This window comes from Daphnia pulex, chromosome 5, assembly GCF_021134715.1.
Source record: "Daphnia pulex isolate KAP4 chromosome 5, ASM2113471v1".
Lineage (NCBI taxonomy): Eukaryota > Metazoa > Arthropoda > Branchiopoda > Diplostraca > Daphniidae > Daphnia > Daphnia pulex.
Genome location: NC_060021.1, coordinates 6,797,538 through 6,817,448, shown reverse-complemented (window position 1 = coordinate 6,817,448; position 19,911 = coordinate 6,797,538). Strand labels below are relative to the sequence as shown.

The window sequence follows — 19,911 nt, the reverse complement described above, 5'->3', positions numbered from 1 at the left end:
TCGGGTTTCACAGGTTGGCTACATGCCAAGGGAGTACGATTTTACCATCAATAAGGAGACACTAAAATAGTACGGACGATTCTTTATTTTTACAATCCATTTTACGTTTTTGTAGGATTTGCTTAAATGATCATTTTTCCATCCAATGAATACACCGAGTGGACGTAAGGGAGAGCTAACGCTTTCTGTCCATACTGCTTTTTCCCTGCATGAGTATTCCCTTTCATATTTAAAGCATTCTGGCACAGTAAATTAACATCAAAATGAGTAAATTCACATCAGTCTTCATCTAAAGCTTAAGTTAAACATTTTTCAAACCTATTTCAGGTGTGATTCAAGCCCTTTTCGTCCATCAATCGATCCCTTTCTGTCCATTCTGCATCCTAAATTTTTGTATGAATCTCAAAATTTAGTTAAAATTAAGGTGGGAAGCAAACCTCCATCTACGCTGGACGTATTTTGGTAAGTGAATTCACTGCATTAATGCTCAGAATATGTCAAAGGGAAGGACAGCCAAGCCAAGAATTCGAACCAGAAAACGTCTGAAAGACTTTTGCTTGGCTTGCTACCAGGGCAATGTCAAAGTTAGCAGTTACTTTTATTTGTATCAGATGCCCATTCGTTACTAACCGACGGAGGAAAAGAAAGATATTTGAAGATAAAATGGGATCTACTCTAAAATAATCATCTTACAATTGGGTGCGCAAATAAGATCTCGATTATTTTTTTTATGTTAAATGGGGATATAGTTGCTGATATGGAAGAAGTGCAGGTCTGCAGGACCACAGCAAGTCAAGAGCTAACCGTTTCTGTCCTTGTGCATCCTAAAACGATTCTGTTTGGACACAGGGGGAAGCAACCCTCCATCCACGCTGAACTTCTTTTGGTAAGTAAACTTTTTGCAATAAGGCTTAGGAGAAGATGTCCAAGGGGAGGACAGCATATCATCGATGTTGAATACTTGTTAGCGCTACTGAAAACCCCTCCCTCTCTTATCCACGAAGAAATAGAAAGACTTCTGAAGGTTTGAGATCTCAGGATAAATGAACATGAAATCTACTCGGAAAAATCATCGGCAGACTTATGGTGTAAAGATCTCGATGATCTTCTGATGTTGAAGAAAATAGAAGATGTCGAACAAGAGCTGGCGTTCGAAGTTAAAGCCTTGAGAGAAAAGCTAATAAATCAAAACAAATTCCTAGCCGAAATAAGTTCTAAAGATCTGACAGTCGACTCAGAAAAGGTTTGCGTGATTTAATAAGTTTCAATTTAATTTATTCATGAACTTTTTTCGCTTCTCCTATCTTTTAGAAGTTTGATGTTTTTTTGGAGGAACTACGTCGTCAAACTATGCTCCAGGTTCTCTTATCACTTGGGAGAAGAAATCCAATTATCACCTGCATCAGTTGCCGATCCGCTTTCAAACCAACGAAGGAAAACAAGCTTATCTGGCGACAAAGATAAGGAGATACGTGAATGTGAACAGCTCATCTTGGACCAATCACCGGAAGATTTGTGGCAAAGAGATCTCGAAAAACTTCTGGTGATTTTAAATGAGGCTGAAGTTGCGGAATAGGAAAAATTGGCGTTCAAAATGTTTTGTTGTGGGAGTGACGCAAGTGCGAAGTATTTGGGTACAAACAATTTAAGTAGCAATAAGTAGCAGTTTTGAACGGTACGCAGATAGAGATAACGGAAATTCCCATTGGGGTCTAACCCAATTTTACAAGGAATCCGTTATGGAAAAAACAAGCAATATTAATTGGCGAAGTTTGTGACACAATTTTGCATGTCTTCTCCAAAAAGGTTTGCAGGATTTTCTAATTTATAATCTTTATATTTTCAAGAACTTTTTTCGTCTTTTGCCTAATCGTTTAGACAAGTGATTTAGTGGGCGAACTTCGTCAACGACATTATGATCCTCATCCAGTGCTAGCTTGGAAAAGTGCCCAAGTGCCCAACTGCTCATAAACCAGGAGGTGCCGGTTTAGCGGCAGGTCCCTCTTGGTGTCGCTTAACGACTGAATTGAAACAAAACGAAACGCAGACGACACTTTATCTAGGGGGGGGGGGGGTCGAAGAAAGAATACAATGCGCTCACTCCCCCAAACCCCCAATAAATCGACACCTTCCCGCCCACCCTCCGTCTAAAAAATCGACCCCTTCCCTAAATCTAAACCGTAAAAATGATAAACTTCCCCTTTTTCTTGGCGATGGCGATTTCAACACTTTTTTTAAATATTATTCGGCATTCTTCACTTAACCTTGCATTAAAATTAATTCTACACATAATAAAAAAGTTACAAGTTGAAAAAATTTTTAACATATAAATGTGGGGTTTTAAAGGGGGTAGTCCCCAATCTCTGCAACTCTGCATGGATTTAACGGCTATCCTATCCTTCCAGATGTTTCTGACACTTCCTAGCTGCAGATGCAGTGAAATTCTTTTTTTGACTAATAGATGGCGCCACATCTTGGGTTGGCCCGCGGATCCGGCGGTTCGACCCATCGCCCGCCCCGTTCAAAAAATGCCTCGGTGAGTTGAGTTGGGTTTTATTTCTTTAGCCCGAACAGTGGCCCGGGTTTTCATTTCCCGGGCCACAGCCCTAGACAAATCACAGACAAGCAGTCGGGGCTTCTCGGTAACGGCGAGATAGCCAGATAGTATAGTCAAATAAGCCATTTGACCCCAAACAAATTATTATCCGTTATTTCGTTCGTGAGCACTGTTTATACCATTACAATATAGTTCTGTTCAGAATCTCCGTGAAAAATATCGTGTAGAACATGTTTAAAAGTGATTTAAATTTTTTGTTTTTTTTAACCCGTGTAAACACACTTTTTGGTGGAAATAAAAGATTTAAAGAAATATGAAATTGTATTAAATCTTTCATTCTTTGATTGTACCAATTTTGGTGCAATTATGAATAAATTTAGTGTGCAAAAAAAATCAAACGTAAAACCCATTTTTCCGCGCGAAAAAGTGTTTTTCGTTTTTCACACAGCGCTTATGGGAAAAATGGGTTTTTTAAAAACTGTGTTTTCATGACATCTTAGCACATTTCTTTTCTTGTGTGTTTGAGCTTGTCACTTGTCAACAGATCTGTCAAAAAACACAAGAAAAGACTAAACAGCATCCCAGGCTTGCACTTTCTTTAATTTTAATGGGTAAACTAAGCTGAATTAGACATTTAAAATTACTCTATAAAAAGCAGAATGTTCTAAACAACGATAATCCTGAACATTTCTAAGATTAGATAAGTAATTCTATGCTTATATAATAAAAAACCCGCTTTCTACTATCCCCACAACGTTAAAAGGACCCGTTGGCGCACGATCCTAATTTAGCGGTTGTGCAACTCAGCATCCCGAACTTGTCTATTCTAAAAATACAGGGTTAAAGAGAAATAAAATAATATCAAATTTTGATTGGAATCAAAATTGATTCGGCAGATCACTAGAGTAGGCTATGCTTCTACGCGTACCATTAACTTCCATACCCCTGGCACAAGCAGCAGAAATTTGAATCATTTTCCATTGGAAATTTTGGATTGGATCACGCCCTATAAAACAAATTTCGCAACTTTTGCCGCGCCATGCTTACATCGATATTTTATTTATTCGATAATCGATTTTTTTGCTAATCGTCGTCTGCAGAGTCTTTTTACGCCAAGTCTTGGAGAACCTGTTAGGCTGTTACCCTATATAACACCAGATAACACGTGTTAAACGTGTTAACTTTTTTGTTTTTAGAAGATTCCTAGTTTATCGTCTAACAATGGAGTATATGGAGGAGGGATCTGAAGAATCTTCACTTGCCTGCAAAATGTAATGACAAAATAATGTTGCATCTCTTTTCTTGGATTAAATTCAAGTTTTCTATATTGCAGTCTCTGCTGTCAGTGTGGAACTCCCATTGAACCTAATCCTGCAAATATGTGCGTTGCATGTCTTCGTACCCAAGTCGACATTTCCGAGGGTATTCCGAAGCAGGCTGTTATCTATTTCTGCAAAGGTTGTGAGAGGTAAGATGGTAGACAAAATTGTTTTTTTTTCAAACTCGTTTCATCGCTATCTTGTTATTCAGATATCTTCAACCTCCTGAACAGTGGATTAAGTGCTCACTAGAGTCTAGAGAGCTCCTAGGACTCTGTTTGGCTAAACTTAAGGGACTCAACAGAGTCAGGCTTATTGATGCTGGGTTTGTTTGGACAGAGCCTCATTCTAAGAGAATCAAGGTTAAACTGACAATTCAGGCTGAAGTTTTGGGAGGAGCCGTTTTGCAACAAGTGTTTATTGTTGATTTTGTTGTTAATGGACAGTTTTGTGAAGATTGTCATAGAGTTGAGGCCAAAGACTTTTGGAAAGCAAATGTAAGTGAATAAGAACATTTGGAAAGTATAGAAAATTTGATTTAATTATCATTAAAATTACGTTTTAGGTACAAGTCAGACAGAAAACTGATCACAAAAAGACCTTCTATTATCTGGAACAGTTGATTTTGAAACACAAAGCCCATGAATCTACATTGGGGATTAAGCCAACTCATGAGGGCATTGATTTTTTCTATGCCAATGAAGGCCAAGCCAAGAAGATGTTGGACTTTTTGACATCTGTTGTTCCATGCCGTTATCAAGTATCAAAGACCGTGATATCTCAAGATATCCACAGCAACACATACAACTGCAAATTCACCTACAGTGTTGAAATAGTTCCAGTTTGCAAAGATTGTGTTGTATGTTTGCCAGCCAAACTGGCTCACCAGCTTGGAGGAATAGGACAAATTTGTGTTGTCCAACGAGTGTCGTCTACCATCCATCTGATCGATCCATTTTCGGGACAAAGTACGATTTATAATTTCAAAGTTTTTAAAGATTCAGTTTACCTATTTATAACATTAATAGTTGCCGAAGTTAATTCGAATACCTACTGGCGGACACCGTTCAATGCCCTTAGCGGAACCAAACAGCTGGCAGAGTATGTTGTCATGGATATTGAGGTTATTCGTGACCATGAAAAACGGACATTTGCTGGACAGGGCGCCATGTCTTTCAAAGTAATTGAAAAAAAGATTTTCCTAGATCACTCGCAAGTAATGAAATTATCGTTTGCAGCATGTATTGGCAGATGTTTATGTCTGTCGTCCTAATGAAATGGGAACGAATGAGATTCACACTAGAACTCATCTTGGACATTTGCTTAAACCTGGCGACATTGTTATGGGGTAATTTTTCATGTCTTTACTTACCTTGAAGCAGTTTTTTATCCAATTACCAATTTCTAGATACGACCTGGCTAATTGTAATGTTAATGATGACAATTTTGACAAAATGAATCGTGAGAACATGCCAGATGTCGTGTTGGTTAAGAAGATGTACGCAGACAAGTCTGTTCGTAATCGTCGGCGTAAGTTTAAGCTTCGCCACTTGGACGCTGATGGAATGGATGTTACAAGCGTTAATCGCGATTATACCGATTTCTTGGAGGACTTGGAAGAAGATCCAGCTTTCCGTCAGAACATTGTATGTTCTTTTTTACCTATTTAAATTATTGTTGCATTACTAACACTTGCGTATTTTTATTAGAATATCTACAAAGACGAAAGGAAAGTTGGATTTGCCGTTGAGGTTGGAGAACCAGACGAAGAAATCCCCCAAATTACTCTACAGGAAATGTTGGACGATCTACATATTGGCGACGAAAATCCTTCAAGTGGGGCCTCGGTATTGGCAGCTGAGTAGAATTTTCAGAACCAAGTGGTCAGTTGGTGACAGCATTGTATGTCTACAGCGAATACATATTACTCCTGGTGGAATTGTTTATTTTAACGAATTTTTATTGTAGTTAAGGTTTAAAAAATAGATCTTGATACGAAGTAAATTTTGTTAGCAAATTATTGTTGTTTGGACTAGTCTAATTATTTTTTAAACACAGTATCCTATCCTGAGCGATAGTATATAATTACGTTTATTTACAAGGTGTCGGTATATTAATATTCTCCTTACACAAAATCAGTCTGACCCGCAAAGCTTTTGAAACGGAGGGAAAGACTTATCCTTAATAGTACGTTTCAAGAGATTTTCAGATTTCTTTAAATTAGTCTCAGAGGTAGTACTTTGTTGTAATTCCAGTAGAGAATCTGCACCCTACATTAAATTTGTGTGTAAAGTTAATTATTAAAACAAATATTTAGAAGGCATATTTACCTTTTTCCAAGCAGTGACCTTGGTTCTGATATTATTTATTTCTTCTCCAAATTCTAAAAGTGGAGCAGAGGATCCACTTTTGGGAAGACAGATTTTTAAATCAGAGTTGAAAATATCATTAAATTGATCAGCAGCAGCTTTCAATCTATTTGCTTGTTCAGTGAAGTTAGGGATGAGCAAATTGTCATTTTGCAGATTTTTCCTCAGTACAATCTGTTTCTTTGTAAATTGGTCTCTGCCTTTCATTTCATGAATTTGCTTAATCTCACTTTGTACATCAGCTGACAACAAAGTGGCCTTCATGCTAAAAGCATCCTAATATTTTAATATAGAGACTTTATGAGTAATAATATAGAGTACAATTTTCTCATTACCAAGAAGTTTTCCATGGAGACAAGGTTGCTCAAAGAACCACCACCAAAGGCAATATTTGTATTAATATGTGATTTTGCAAGAATTTGAAGGGGCTTGATCAAACGGTTCCAAAACTTTATTTGATCATATTTCGGTATGTCACCCTATTGATCAAAAAATTTTTATTTCTTGCAAGATCAGCAGACCATTTAAAACAACAAATAAAACTTACCTTAATAAAGGGTAGATCTTTTTTACTGCAAACATTTGCACCACACCAAAATCCAAGAATAGCTTTGGAAGGACAACATGTATTAATTCAGACTAACAAAAAATATATTAATAAAATCACCTTCATCACTCTCTGGCAATTTAATATTGCTGGAAGAACTAGAAGTAGCTGTGGAATCAAGATCTTGCAATTTTAATTGTGCTGAATGTAAAGTAGAAGGCAACGCACTTTCGATTGCCTTCGAAGTTATCCAAAGAATTAAATCCTTTCGTGGTTTCCCTGGTGTAAACAAGAGTTCCTCAATCCACCAATCATCAGTTCGGACGATTAGTGGACAATTAACTGACTGAAGAACATTAATAATTTCTGATATGTTCTCTTCAATCGTTGACATTTTCTAAAAAACAACGAGAAATTCTCGTCTACTTTCAAACTGTCAACAATTTGAACAAAAAATACAGCGTTGCCTGGTTGGCCATTAGCAGTCGTCTGCTTGGCATCTTTTAGACAATGGCAATGTTGTTCAATCCAAATATTCATTTGTTTACATTTCATTACTTTGTTCGACGCGCGTTCAAACGCCTAGCTTTAATCAAGTCGGCGTGAAAAACAGAGCAGCGTGTGTAGTATTAAGCTAACTGCGGGAAAGTCCATTTTTTAGTAATGGCAGGTGCCGTGGTTGAAAACCTGAGTAATCGAAAGTTGATTGTGTTGATATCTTTCCTCCTTATATGTCTTCTAGTATGCTTTCTTCTCGGCGGCTTGGTCGGTAAGTCTTAACTTCTGTCAGATGAACCTTTGTGACTCACATTTCTTAAAATAGCACCCCGTTAATAGAGAAGTCTGGTTTTCGGTGGTGGTCTGGCTTTTTCCTGTAAACATTTTTGAATGTGGGAAAGGGCATTTATCAGTAACTACATTCTTTTAATTTCAATTGCAGCTCCAGCACCATCCAATGTTCAGTCTGTTTTGGCCACAAAATGCTATGATAATAGTCAAAACAAAAGCAAATTCTTTTATGTCAGACCTAATGGTGGTTGTGACAAGATTGATGATTTGCATGGGCCTGAAGCAGAGGAGAGACATATAACTGATAAAAATGTTGTTTTTGCTTTCCAGGTATGTAATCTAAAATTTAGAGTATTTTGAAAGGTTTTAAGTGTCAAGTCTGTTAATTTTGTAGTTACCTCTACCACGTGGAGGAATTGAATTGGACTACTCTCGGTGGATGCAAAATCTTATTGGAATTTTACAAATTGATGTTACCTATTTTAAAGGTAAAATATTTTTTAATTTTTAATATTTTGTTCTGTTCCCTTTCTTCAGTATTGATTTTATAGAAAGGGAGCTAATGGAACCCAGAGTTCCTGTTACAATTGAAGCCAGGCTTGGTTATCGGAACAAGGGAGATCCTGATGATGAGTGGAAGGAGTATGCTACATCAACTGAAAGCAGAACTATGGATTGTTCACCTCCTGAAGTAATAATTTATTTATTTTTCTGAAGGATGAAATGACGAATTAAGTTTTTGTAATTTTCGTTTTTTTAGTGGGATGATGGTTACCTTTATAATTGCCCTCTTCTACCACTGTTTGAACTTGGTGCATTACATCATGACTACTACCTTCTGAATCTGCGATTCCCGATGATATATGAAAACAACCGAGGCCTCGGTCCTGTATCCGATCTTTGGCTTGTCGTCATTAATCAGAATGGTGGTTTTACCAAAGTTTGGTTGTCTTTGAAGACAATTTTCTTTCCCATGGTAGTAGGAGTCATGATCTGGTTTTGGCGTCGTGTTCAGTTATTAGCTAGGCAACCCACGTTATTGGAATCAATGCTCTTGGCTCTTGGCGTCGCTTTATCTACTTTAAATCGTAATTTAATCAGAAGTTTTATAAAATAATGTGTTTTGCTGACTCCTCTGTTGTTCTTTTACAGTTCCCCTTGAGTACTTAACCCTGAGCTTTGAAATGCCTTTCATGCTTCTTTTGGGAGATATGAAACAGGGTATTTTTTACTCGATGCTATTATCTTTCTGGCTTGTTTTCGCCGGAGAACATCTCGTGGTAATGTGTTAATTTTTTTCATTCGCTTTACTAGCATATAACTCAACTAATGCTCTAATTGATTTCTAACATCCACACAAAATCCAACATTTTAGAATTAGGTATATTTGTTTTATGACATTTGTTTTCAAATTTATGTTAATATGTTAAACATGTAGGATGATACTGAAAGAAAAGGACTAAGAGGTTATTGGAAACAGCTTAGCTGTGTTGGAGTTGGTTGTTTGTCCATGTTCATCTTTGACATGTGCGAAAGAGGCATCCAACTTAGGAATCCGTTCTATTCTATTTGGGCGAATGAAATTGGGACACAAATCGCGGTAAATTATTAATTGGTTACAGCTTTGCTTGACATTTTGTTTCTTCATTCGTCAATTTTGTTTGTTTTATAGCTGAGCTTTGTTATTATTGCTGGAATCGCTGCTGGAGTTTACTTTCTTTTCTTGTCATATATTATTTATCGTGTGTTCCGCAATATCAGTGCTAAGCGTCAGGCGTTGCCTGCAATGGCGTCCGCTCGCAGACATTTCTATGAAGGTGTCATTTACAGATTCAAGTTTCTTATGCTGGCCACTCTACTTTGTGCTGCTATGACCGTCATTGGATTCATTCTTGGTCAAGTAAGTTATTTTAAGTGCATCGTATGAGCAGAGCTCTTTAACACCATTACTGTCTCAGGTATCGGAAGGCAAGTGGAAATGGGATGAGGACATCAATTTGGAATATACGTCTGCTTTCTTCACTGGAGTGTACGGAATGTGGAACGTTTACATATTGGCACTGCTTTGCTTGTATTCTCCATCTCACAAGCGCTGGCCTAGCGAGAGTGGTCTGTTAAATTTGGAAAAATAATTATTTCTTTACGTGAAAGAATGTATGTTTCTATTAGCGTAATAGTGCGCTCTCTATATTTGCAGAGATTGTCATGGAGGTATGAATTCCTTTTGATTTTCTCTTTTTTATCGCCTTACATATTAATTGGTATTTAGGAACTAAGTGGAGAGGATTTAAACGAGAGGATGGGTGAACTGCGTGATCAATTATTGGATCCTCTTCTGGAACACTTGCATGACGTTCATTCTTTCATTAGAAGTAAAACGCTTCAGCTATGGCACAAGCTGAGCCTTAAGCACGCCATCCCATTAAACTTGCAACACAAAGTTTTAACCATGACCACCGGTCGTTAAAATGATAAGACTGGCACCTTTCGTAAGAATGCCGTTCAATTATTGATTTCTTCAAATTAGTCTCAGAGGTAGTACTTAGTTGTAATTCCAGTAGAGAATCTGCACCCTATATTAAATTTGTGTGTAAAGTTAATTATTAAAACAAATATTTAGAAGGCATATTTACCTTTTTCCAAGCAGTGACCTTGGTTCTGATATTATTTATTTCTTCTCCAAATTCTAAAAGTGGAGCAGAGGATCCACTTTTGGGAAGATAGATTTTTAAATCAGAGTTGAAAATATCATTAAATTGATCAGCAGCAGTTTTCAATCTTTTAGCTTGTTTAGTGAAGTTAGGGATGAGCAAATTGTCATTTTGCAGATTTTTCCTCAGTACAATCTGTTTCTTTGTTAATTGGTCTCTGCCTTTCATTTCATGTATTTGCTTAATCTCACTTTGTACATCAGCTGACAACAAAGTGGCCTTCATGCTAAAAGCATCCTAATATTTTAATATAGAGACTTTAAGAGTAATAATATAGAGTACAATTTTCTCATTACCAAGAAGTTTTCCATGGAGACAAGGTTGCTCAAAGAACCACCACCAAAGGCAATATTTGTATTAACATGTGATTTTGCAAGAATTTGAAGGGGTTTGATCAAACAATTCCAAAACTTTATTTGATCATACTTTGGTATGTCACCCTATTGATAACATTTTTTTAATTTCTTACAAGATCAGCAGATCATTTAAAACTATAAATAAAACTTTCCTTTATAAAGGGTAGGTCTTTTTTACTGCAAACATTTGCACCACACCAAAATCCTAGAATAGCTTTGGAAGGACAACATGTATTAATTCAGACTAACAAAAAATATATTAATAAAATCACCTTCATCACTCTCTGGCAATTTAATATTGCTGGAAGAACTAGAAGTGGCTGTGGAATCAAGATCTTGCAATTTTAATTGATTGCCTTCGAAGTTATCCAAAGAATTAAATCCTTTCGTGGTTTCCCTGGTGTAAACAAAAGTTCCTCAATCCACCAATCATCAGTTCGGACGATTAGTGGACAATTAACTGACTGAAGAACATTAATAATTTCTGATATGATCTCTTCAATCGTTGACATTTTCTAAAAAAACAACGAGAAATTCTCGTCTACTTTCAAACTGTCAACAATTTGAACAAAAATACAGCATTGCCTGGTTGGCCATTAGCAGTCGTCTGCTTGGCATCTTTGAGAGAATGGCAATGTTGTTCAATCCAAATATTCATTTACATTTCATTACTTTGTCCGACGCGCGTTCAAACGCTTACCTTTAATCAAGTCGGCGTGAAAAACAGAGCAGCGTGTGTAGTATTAAGCTAACTGCGGGAAAGTCCATTTTTTAGTAATGGCAGGTGCCGTGGTTGAAAACCTGAGTAATCGAAAGTTGATTGTGTTGATATCTTTCCTCCTTATATGTCTTCTAGTATGCTTTCTTCTCGGCGGCTTGGTCGGTAAGTCTTAACTTCTGTCAGATGAACCTTTGTGACTCACATTTCTTAAAATAGCACCCCGTTAATAGAGAAGTCTGGTTTTCGGTGGTGGTCTGGCTTTTTCCTGTAAACATTTTTGAATGTGGGAAAGGGCATTTATCAGTAACTACATTCTTTTAATTTCAATTGCAGCTCCAGCACCATCCAATGTTCAGTCTGTTTTGGCCACAAAATGCTATGATAATAGTCAAAACAAAAGCAAATTCTTTTATGTCAGACCTAATGGTGGTTGTGACAAGATTGATGATTTGCATGGGCCTGAAGCAGAGGAGAGACATATAACTGATAAAAATGTTGTTTTTGCTTTCCAGGTATGTCTTCTCTTTCTTATAACTTCAGAGTATTTTAAAAATACTATTTTGAAAGGTTTTAAATGTCAAATCTGTTAATTTTGTAGTTACCTATACCACGTGGAGGAATTGAATTGGACTACTCTCGATGGATGCAAAATCTTATTGGAATTTTACAAATTGATGTTACCTTTTTTAAAGGTGAAATATTTTTAATATTTTGTTTTGTTCCCTTTCTTTAGCAATTGTATTGATTTTATAGAATGGGAGTTAATGGAACCCAGAGTTCCTGTTACAATTGAAGCCAGGCTTGGTTATCGGAACAAGGGAGATCCTGATGATGAGTGGAAGGAGTATGCTACATCAACTGAAAGCAGGACTATGGATTGTTCACCTCCTGAAGTAATAATTTATTTCTTTTTCTGAAGGATGAAATGTCGAATTAAGTTTTTAAAATTTTCTTTTTTTTTTAGAGAGATGGTTACCTTTATAATTGCTCTCTTCTACCACTGTTTGAACTTGGTGCATTACATCATGACTACTACCTTCTGAATCTGCGATTCCCGGTGATATATGAAAACAACCGAGGCCTCGGTCCTGTATCCGATCTCTGGCTTGTCGTCATTAATCAGAATGGTGGTTTTACCAAAGTTTGGTTGTCTTTGAAGACAATTTTCTTTCCCATGGTAGTAGGAGTCATGATCTGGTTCTGGCGTCGTGTTCAGTTATTAGCTAGGCAACCCACGTTATTGGAATCAATGCTCTTGGCTCTCGGCGTCGCTTTATCTACTTTAAATCGTAATTTTATCAGAAGTTTTATAAAAAAATGTTTTTTTTCTGACTCCTCTGTTATTCTTTTACAGTTCCCCTTGAGTACTTAACCCTGAGCTTTGAAATGCCTTTCATGCTTCTTTTGGGAGATATGAAACAGGGTATTTTTTATTCGATGTTATTATCTTTTTGGCTTGTTTTCGCCGGAGAACATCTCATGGTAATGTGTTCATTCTTTATTCATTCGTTTTACTAGCATATAACTCAACTAATGATCTATTTGATTTCTAACATCCACACAAAATCCAACACTTTAGAATCAGGTATATTTGCTTTATGACATTTGTTTTTAAATTTACGTTAATATGTTAAACATGTAGGATGATACTGAAAGAAAAGGACTAAGAGGTTATTGGAAACAGCTTAGCTGTGTTGGAGTTGGTTGTTTGTCCATGTTCATCTTTGACATGTGCGAAAGAGGCATCCAACTTAGGAATCCGTTCTATTCTATTTGGGCGAATGAAATTGGGACACAAATCGCGGTAAATTATTAATTGGTTACAGCTTTGCTTGACATTTTGTTTCTTCATTCGTCAATTTTGTTTGTTTTATAGCTGAGCTTTGTTATTATTGCTGGAATCGCTGCTGGAGTTTACTTTCTTTTCTTGTCATATATTATTTATCGTGTGTTCCGCAATATCAGTGCTAAGCGTCAGGCGTTGCCTGCAATGGCGTCCGCTCGCAGACATTTCTATGAAGGTGTCATTTACAGATTCAAGTTTCTTATGCTGGCCACTCTACTTTGTGCTGCTATGACCGTCATTGGATTCATTCTTGGTCAAGTAAGTTATTTTAAGTGCATCGTATGAGCAGAGCTCTTTAACACTATTACTGTCTCAGGTATCGGAAGGCAAATGGAAATGGGATGAAGACATCAATTTGGAATATACGTCTGCTTTCTTCACTGGAGTGTACGGAATGTGGAACGTTTACATATTGGCACTGCTTTGCTTGTATTCTCCATCTCACAAGCGCTGGCCTAGCGAGAGTGGTCTGTTAAATTTGGAAAAATAATTATTTCTTTACGTGAATGAATGTATGTTTCTAATTTTTAGCTGGACAAGATGAAACCAACGAAGAAATTGAATTTACCCCTCTTCCAACGGAACCAAGTGAACTTTCTTCCCTTACGGCCATGATCAAGAAAACCGCCACCGATTAGTCGAACAACCCGGGATGCTTTTTAAAAGCATTTCTGCGTATACTGTTGCTGTACACTTGTTAGCGCGGTTCTTAATGTTTTGTTGTCTAATTAAAGGGCCTGCAATTTTTTTGAGCCCCTTAAAGTCTCCAATTTTGCTAAGTGTTATCAATTTCTCAGTTTTATGAAACACTTTGTAGCTATTTCTTTCTCTTTTAACGTGGTGCATTCCTAATATTATTTATATGCTAGCATGCGTCTTCTTCCCCATAACTAAGTTCCGTGTTCCCCTGAGGCCAATATAATAATACTCTTCTCAATTTTATAATGTCGACATTTTTTCGAACGATTCCGTTGTAATGGTTGTGGACTGCTCCGAACTGGCAAGTGCAGAGCTATAGACTCCTAGTCGGTTCACGGCTGCGTTGGCTTCCCCATCCCGGTTTCAGGGTAAACGTAAGCCGATTTGGAAACTGGAATGAGCGCTCTAGTGAGTGTGTCAGCTACTACGCTCAGCTACTTTTGAGAGCCTAGATGGCTCTGTTTCCAGTTTCCACTTCAAAATTCTGACAGGCCCCGCCCTAAAATCTCTGAAAATCGACTTACGTTTACCCTGAAACCGGGATGGGGAAGCCAACACAGCCGTGAACCGACCAGGAGTCTATAGCTCTGGCAAGTGGTAAGTGAGCGACTAAAAAACCGTCGCCGACGGCCATCAAGTGTGATTCAGTATTCGGTTGACTGGCAACGTCGCATAGCAACAAGCTTATAATTGTTTGAAGTTTTGAAATTTAGTCGAGTTTGTTGTGAATTAGTAACGGACACAAAAATGGACGGCCTCGAATTTGTAATATCCGAGAATAAAGAAGACTTATTGCATTCTTCGTCTCCAAATCAGTATGTAGTTGAACAAACGTATTCAAAACATGAACTTCCGGGGAAATTACGAGGTACTATATTGTAAAAAACGTAGAATGTCAGTAGCTTAACTTTTTTTGTTTTTGTAGATGCATACGTTTCATTTTCCAGACAAGGCACAGTTTATATCCTCACTAATTTTGATACATTGTTCAGTGCTCTGGTTAAATTTGATGAATTGGCCCTAAGTCAACAAAACGATGCGTGGAAAGTAGTATCTCAATCAATCACACAATTGGTTTCAGATGTAAATAAACACCTAAATAGTGACGACAACAATCCAGATACCTGCAAGGAGCTTGTGACAATAACAAAAATGATTGTTTACTTGCTTTGTCTCTTCCTTCAAAACTATGAAACAAGAAGTTTGGTTGTTCCTGGCTCTGATGCTAAATCTGGGCGCAAGAAGAAAAAACCAGTTGATGATGGGTTTGACCTAGAAGCTGAAAGGAATTTTGCCATTACTAGTCTTGATCATCTTATTCAGCTGCCCATCCATAAGTTGTGGTCTCCACCAGTGGTTGAGCAGGAATTTGTTAATCTTGTTTCAAATGCTTGCTATAAGATTTTGGAGAACCCTTCTATCAGCCATGTCAGATTGAAAGGAACTGTCGAAAGTGTTTTCAGGGTAATTTTTTTATTCATTTAATAACAGAAATTTTTTTTTACATAGCTCCTCTACATGTTTTTCTCAGGTCATTGGAGCTTTAGTGAAACGCTATAATCATGGACTTGGTTTTCAACTGAAAATCATCCAGTTGCTGCAGCATTTTGAACATGTGGCTCCAGCTTGTGTCCATGGCCTAGTAACAATGATCGAACTTTTCGGTTGTAGCCAAATGGTTGTCGAATTAGTCCGAGAAATCGGTAAAGTTGATCCCCACGATCTTGCCCGTGACACATCCAGCTCACGCAACTACGCTGCTTTTCTGTCTGAGTTGGCTGAAAGGGTTCCATCGGCTTTTATTCCGTGCATCAGTCTGTTGAGCGTTCATCTGGAGGAAGAATCTTTCACGATGCGTAATAGTACGCTCTCTATATTTGCAGAGATTGTCATGCAGGTATGAATTCCTTTTGATTTTCTCTTTTTTATCGCCTTACAAATTAATTGGTATTTAGGAACTAAGCGGAGAAGATTTAGACGAGAGGAAGCGTGAACTGCGTGATCAATTATTGGATCCTCTTCTGGAACACTTGCATGACGTTCATTCTTTCGTTAGAAGTAAAACGCTTCAGCTATGGCACAAGCTGAGCCTTAAGCACGCCATCCCATTAAACTTGCAACACAAAGTTTTAACCATGACCACCGGTCGTTTAAATGATAAGACTGGCACCGTTCGTAAGAATGCCGTTCAATTATTGATCGTTTTAATGCAAGGCAATCCCTACGGCGAACGCCTTCCACTAGAGGAACTTGGAGCAAAGAAGGAATCGGAGGAAGCAAAACTGAAAGAAATGCTTGAAGCCTCAGGCAATCAGCCCCAAAGGATTCAAGTAGATCCAAGCAAGTGCGGACCAACGAAAACAGAACTGTGGAATGCAATGGAGCCGGAAATCCTTGTGGCTATCCATGAAGTTTTCGATGAAGAGGATATAGACATGTCAATGTCAGAGCTAACGAACGAAGAAGTTATACAACAACTGAATGCGTGCAACTACAAAAGAGTCGCAAGAATGTTCATAACAGAAGACGACGAAGAGCAAGAAGATCCCGTTGAAATATTAGACAAAATAAAGATTATATTCGTTGGAGATGAAGATAATGATGGTGAAAGAGAAGAAATGGAGCGCCTAGTTCAAGAAGCCGTTGAACAAGAAATCCAGCAGCCTCCCCAAGAAGAAGAGAGCAAAGAAATCGGGCAGCAGCGTATGCTTGTAATGTATCTAAAGGATTCGCATGCTTTCGCCAGTTCAGTTTATGCAGCCATACCGATGGTATGCCAACTGCTTTGTTCTAAACAAACGAGTGACATCTTGGAAGCAATTGATTTTTTCGTCACGGCATTCGAATTTGACGTGCTAGACGCTATGCAGGGCGTAAGACGCATGTTGAGTCTCATCTGGTCTTCTGAAGAGGACGTAAAAAAAGCTGTCGTCAACGCTTACAAACGTCTTTACATGAACATGGAGGCAACAGGTTCCAAGAGGCGTGCCCTTCAGGTAGTTTCCAATCTTAGTGCTCTGATATCATTGTCTACTCAAGGAGAACTGGCTTCATTGGAAGAACTGATTGCAATGTGCGTGAAGTCAGGAGATTTGCCCAAAATCTGCATTCAGGTATTAAATGCTTCGAAAGAATTTATTAAGGCTTTTTTTTTTTTTTTTACTTGAACGGCTTATTAAATTCTCTTTACTTTTAGGTGATGTGGGAGAAATTCTCCATGGCCCTCCCTGACACGACTGAAGAGGAGTCACGCTCTGCTTTAATGCTACTGACCATGGTGGCTTCTGCTGAAGTCCAAGTGGTGACTAGTAATGTCAATGTACTAGTTTCGGTCGGATTAGGAGAGCGAGGCTCTAAAGACTTTCGTCTTGCGCATTTGACCTGTGCGGCCTTGTTAAAAATGGCACCGACCAAAGCTGCAACTGATTGCAAAGAACAGCCGATGCGCTTTCCACCGACCAACGAAATTTTCGAGTGCTCAAAAAAACTGCTTGTTGAAGGCCTTACTCGTTTGGAGGACGTTCATTACTCACAGTTTGCTACTACGTCCGTTTCGCTTATTTACACACTTGCTGAGCATCCTGACATGATCATGGGAGATGTCCTTAAGGAGATGTGTGCTATCGTGTATAAGTCTAGCCGAGATCAGAGTGGTAATTTGATGGAGAACGCGGAATTAGAAGTGCCTACAACTGTGTTGACACGCATCTTTGTGGTTGCCGGCCAAGTGGCTCTGAGACAACTAATCCATTTGGACGTTCATGTCTACAGTGAACTACGACGCAGAGCAAGAGTACGCGAGGAAAAACAAGAAGAGACAAGCAAACAAAAGCGCAATCTACTTCAGTCTGCTTCTCGCAGAAGAGTTTCCACTCGTCCTCAGCAAGAACAATGCGAATCAGGAGAAGACGATGAACTTGTTGGCGCCGTAGCTGATGATGATGAAGCTGAATATGTCCGCAAGGTAATTTCATTATCAAGTCGAAAACTTTTTCAATTACGGTAATTTGTTTTTCTTTTCAATAGATTTGTGAATCGGAGATTGTAACTGGTGGCCACAGTTTGCTTTCATCGATGGCCCCTTTGGTGATTCTCGTAAATTCGAACCCAGCGAAATATCCTGATCCATCCCTTCGTGCAGCAGCCAGTCTCTGTCTTGCCGAATTCATGCTCGTCTCTCCGCAGTTTTGTTCACAACACTTGCGCCTTCTGTTCACTGTATTAGAAAAGAGCCCGGAAGAAGTAATCCGCTCCAATTTGGTCATCGCCATGGGAGATCTCAACTTTCGTTTTCCCAACTTAATCGAGCCTTGGACACCGAATCTCTACAGCCGATTACGTGACGATTCCCCTATCGTCAAGAGAACTACTCTCAACGTTCTATCCCATTTGATTCTAAACGACATGGTTAAGGTCAAGGGCCAGATCTCGGACATTGCGCTATGCGTTATCGATCCTGATACGAGAATTTCATCAATGTCCCGCATGTTCTTCAGCGAGTTTGCCCGCAAAGGAAACGCCCTCTACAATGTTATGCCCGACATCATTTCACGACTTTGCGATCCTGAGGCTGCTGTTGCCGAAGAAAATTTCCGAGTCGTGCTCAAGGGAATTATTGTATTGATTCAGAAAGATAAGCAAAACGAGTCATTGGTTGAGAAAATCATCTTACGGTTGGGCGCGTCGCGAACTGAACGTCAATCAAGAGATCTGATGTACTGTCTCTCGTTGTTGACTTTCAACGAACGCTCGCTTCGTCGTATTCTCGAGCACTGGAACTGTATTTCCGACAAGATCCACGAAGAAGGAGTTGTTGAAACACTTAATGCTATTTTAGCGACTACCAAGAAGGCATTTGCAAAGCAGGTACGTTGATGATTAGAAATGCAATCGAATTTTTGTACTTATAATTTATTCTATTGCAATTAGGAAATTCGTGGGTTAATCGATGAAATCGAGGCTAAAATTAAAGAGACTATCGATGCTGACCAAGATGAGCAGCAAGTTGTACGCAAAGCCCAGGCCTCACAAGTTACGAAAGCTCAAGCGCCCAAGAACAAACGTAACTAATTCTATAGATTTTGTCCCCTCATTTTGTATTTATTATTCATGGCGTATTTTACAGCGAAACGAAAGCAGCGAGCAAAAGATTCAGAAGAAGAAGAAGAAGTTTCAATGGACGATGATGAACCGGAAATGCCCGGTCATCCGGCTCATTTGGGGACGCCACATAGCTCTAATAAAAAAACACCATTGCGACATGGGCGCAATATCCGCAAGAAAATTGCAATTCCACAAGTTTCTTCTGATGATGAATCGAGTGTCGAAGAAGAAGAAGACGACGACGACGACAGCGAAAAGGAAGACAGGAAAGCTCAGTTGGCGGCAAAATTAAAAAATAATATGGGATCAACTCGATCAATTCGAGCTACTCGACGTCAAACTGAGGCGGATTCCGGAAGTGACCAGGATGTTTTCATTAAGCCAGCTTCTCGTGGTAATTAATCATTTCTTTTTACACATAGTCATACAAATAAAATAAAAGTGCGATTAATAATGTTAATTTCGTAATAGGAAAATCGAATCCAGGAAAGAATAAACTGCCAGAGAAAAAGAAATCTACAACTACAAGGTCGAGGAGATAATAACTCGTAAAATTGAATACTTTTTAGCTTTCATCGAATTTATTTCTTTATGCGGTCTTTTAACTCTTCTAAAGGCTGTCTTAATTCAGCATATAATTTTAATTCGTATTATCTTTTCCTTAAATTCAAAGTATTTGTTTATAATTATTTCGTAATTTCTGATATCGTTGAATTTAATATCCAACATCTGCACAGTTGGTCAGATAAGGCTTCCTCTGCTATTGTTGTGATCGGGATATTTCTTACGAGCGGCAGAAAATAAACACCACGAAATATTTTAGTGATTCAAAATAGTTGTCCTCTAAAATCGAATATAGTAAACGTTCACTTAAGGCAGTAACAGTGAAATATT

General features: G+C 38.3%; 5 protein-coding genes across 6 annotated transcripts; 3 read left to right on the top strand and 2 right to left on the bottom strand.

The window, feature by feature from the left end:
• Positions 1 to 3,635: 3,635 nt before the first annotated feature.
• On the top strand, positions 3,636 to 5,815 carry LOC124193880 (60S ribosomal export protein NMD3-like). The gene is made up of 8 exons (XM_046587870.1): positions 3,636 to 3,828; positions 3,891 to 4,025; positions 4,088 to 4,373; positions 4,442 to 4,844; positions 4,905 to 5,056; positions 5,115 to 5,224; positions 5,285 to 5,522; positions 5,586 to 5,815. The coding sequence occupies exons 1-8, from the start codon at positions 3,779 to 3,781 to the stop codon at positions 5,739 to 5,741; spliced, it is 1,530 nt and encodes a 509-aa protein (XP_046443826.1). The 5' UTR covers positions 3,636 to 3,778; the 3' UTR covers positions 5,742 to 5,815.
• Positions 5,816 to 5,949: 134 nt separating this feature from the next.
• LOC124193881 lies at positions 5,950 to 11,223 on the bottom strand. The gene is made up of 6 exons (XM_046587871.1): positions 11,005 to 11,223; positions 6,913 to 7,030; positions 6,793 to 6,854; positions 6,581 to 6,724; positions 6,207 to 6,521; positions 5,950 to 6,146 (listed from the first exon to the last, which is right to left on the bottom strand). The coding sequence occupies exons 1-6, from the start codon at positions 11,158 to 11,160 to the stop codon at positions 6,012 to 6,014; spliced, it is 930 nt and encodes a 309-aa protein (XP_046443827.1). The 5' UTR covers positions 11,161 to 11,223; the 3' UTR covers positions 5,950 to 6,011.
• On the top strand, positions 7,328 to 19,850 carry LOC124193874 (condensin complex subunit 1-like). Of its 2 annotated transcripts, XM_046587863.1 has the most exons (16): positions 7,328 to 7,561; positions 7,733 to 7,911; positions 7,976 to 8,069; positions 8,133 to 8,272; positions 8,342 to 8,669; positions 8,734 to 8,861; positions 9,020 to 9,181; positions 9,254 to 9,481; positions 9,540 to 9,690; positions 9,779 to 9,792; positions 15,870 to 17,027; positions 17,111 to 17,878; positions 17,941 to 18,780; positions 18,844 to 18,976; positions 19,040 to 19,411; positions 19,489 to 19,850. In XM_046587863.1, exons 1-16 carry the CDS (start codon positions 7,456 to 7,458, stop codon positions 19,557 to 19,559), a joined length of 4,872 nt encoding a protein of 1,623 aa, XP_046443819.1. In that variant the 5' UTR covers positions 7,328 to 7,455; the 3' UTR covers positions 19,560 to 19,850. The 2 variants fall into 2 exon arrangements, with proteins under 2 accessions (XP_046443819.1, XP_046443820.1); XM_046587864.1 differs by lacking the exons at positions 7,328 to 7,561; positions 7,733 to 7,911; positions 7,976 to 8,069; ... (5 more) ...; positions 9,540 to 9,690; positions 9,779 to 9,792 and adding exons at positions 14,489 to 14,782; positions 14,840 to 15,378; positions 15,446 to 15,811.
• On the bottom strand, positions 9,313 to 11,061 carry LOC124193883. The gene is made up of 4 exons (XM_046587873.1): positions 10,921 to 11,061; positions 10,589 to 10,862; positions 10,215 to 10,529; positions 9,313 to 10,154 (listed from the first exon to the last, which is right to left on the bottom strand). Exons 2-4 carry the CDS (start codon positions 10,601 to 10,603, stop codon positions 9,987 to 9,989), a joined length of 498 nt encoding a protein of 165 aa, XP_046443829.1. The 5' UTR covers positions 10,604 to 10,862; positions 10,921 to 11,061; the 3' UTR covers positions 9,313 to 9,986.
• LOC124193879 (protein wntless-like) lies at positions 11,308 to 14,152 on the top strand. The gene is made up of 11 exons (XM_046587869.1): positions 11,308 to 11,531; positions 11,703 to 11,881; positions 11,968 to 12,061; positions 12,123 to 12,262; positions 12,334 to 12,658; positions 12,724 to 12,851; positions 12,949 to 12,954; positions 13,012 to 13,173; positions 13,246 to 13,473; positions 13,532 to 13,682; positions 13,747 to 14,152. Exons 1-11 carry the CDS (start codon positions 11,426 to 11,428, stop codon positions 13,851 to 13,853), a joined length of 1,626 nt encoding a protein of 541 aa, XP_046443825.1. The 5' UTR covers positions 11,308 to 11,425; the 3' UTR covers positions 13,854 to 14,152.
• Positions 19,851 to 19,911: the final 61 nt, after the last annotated feature.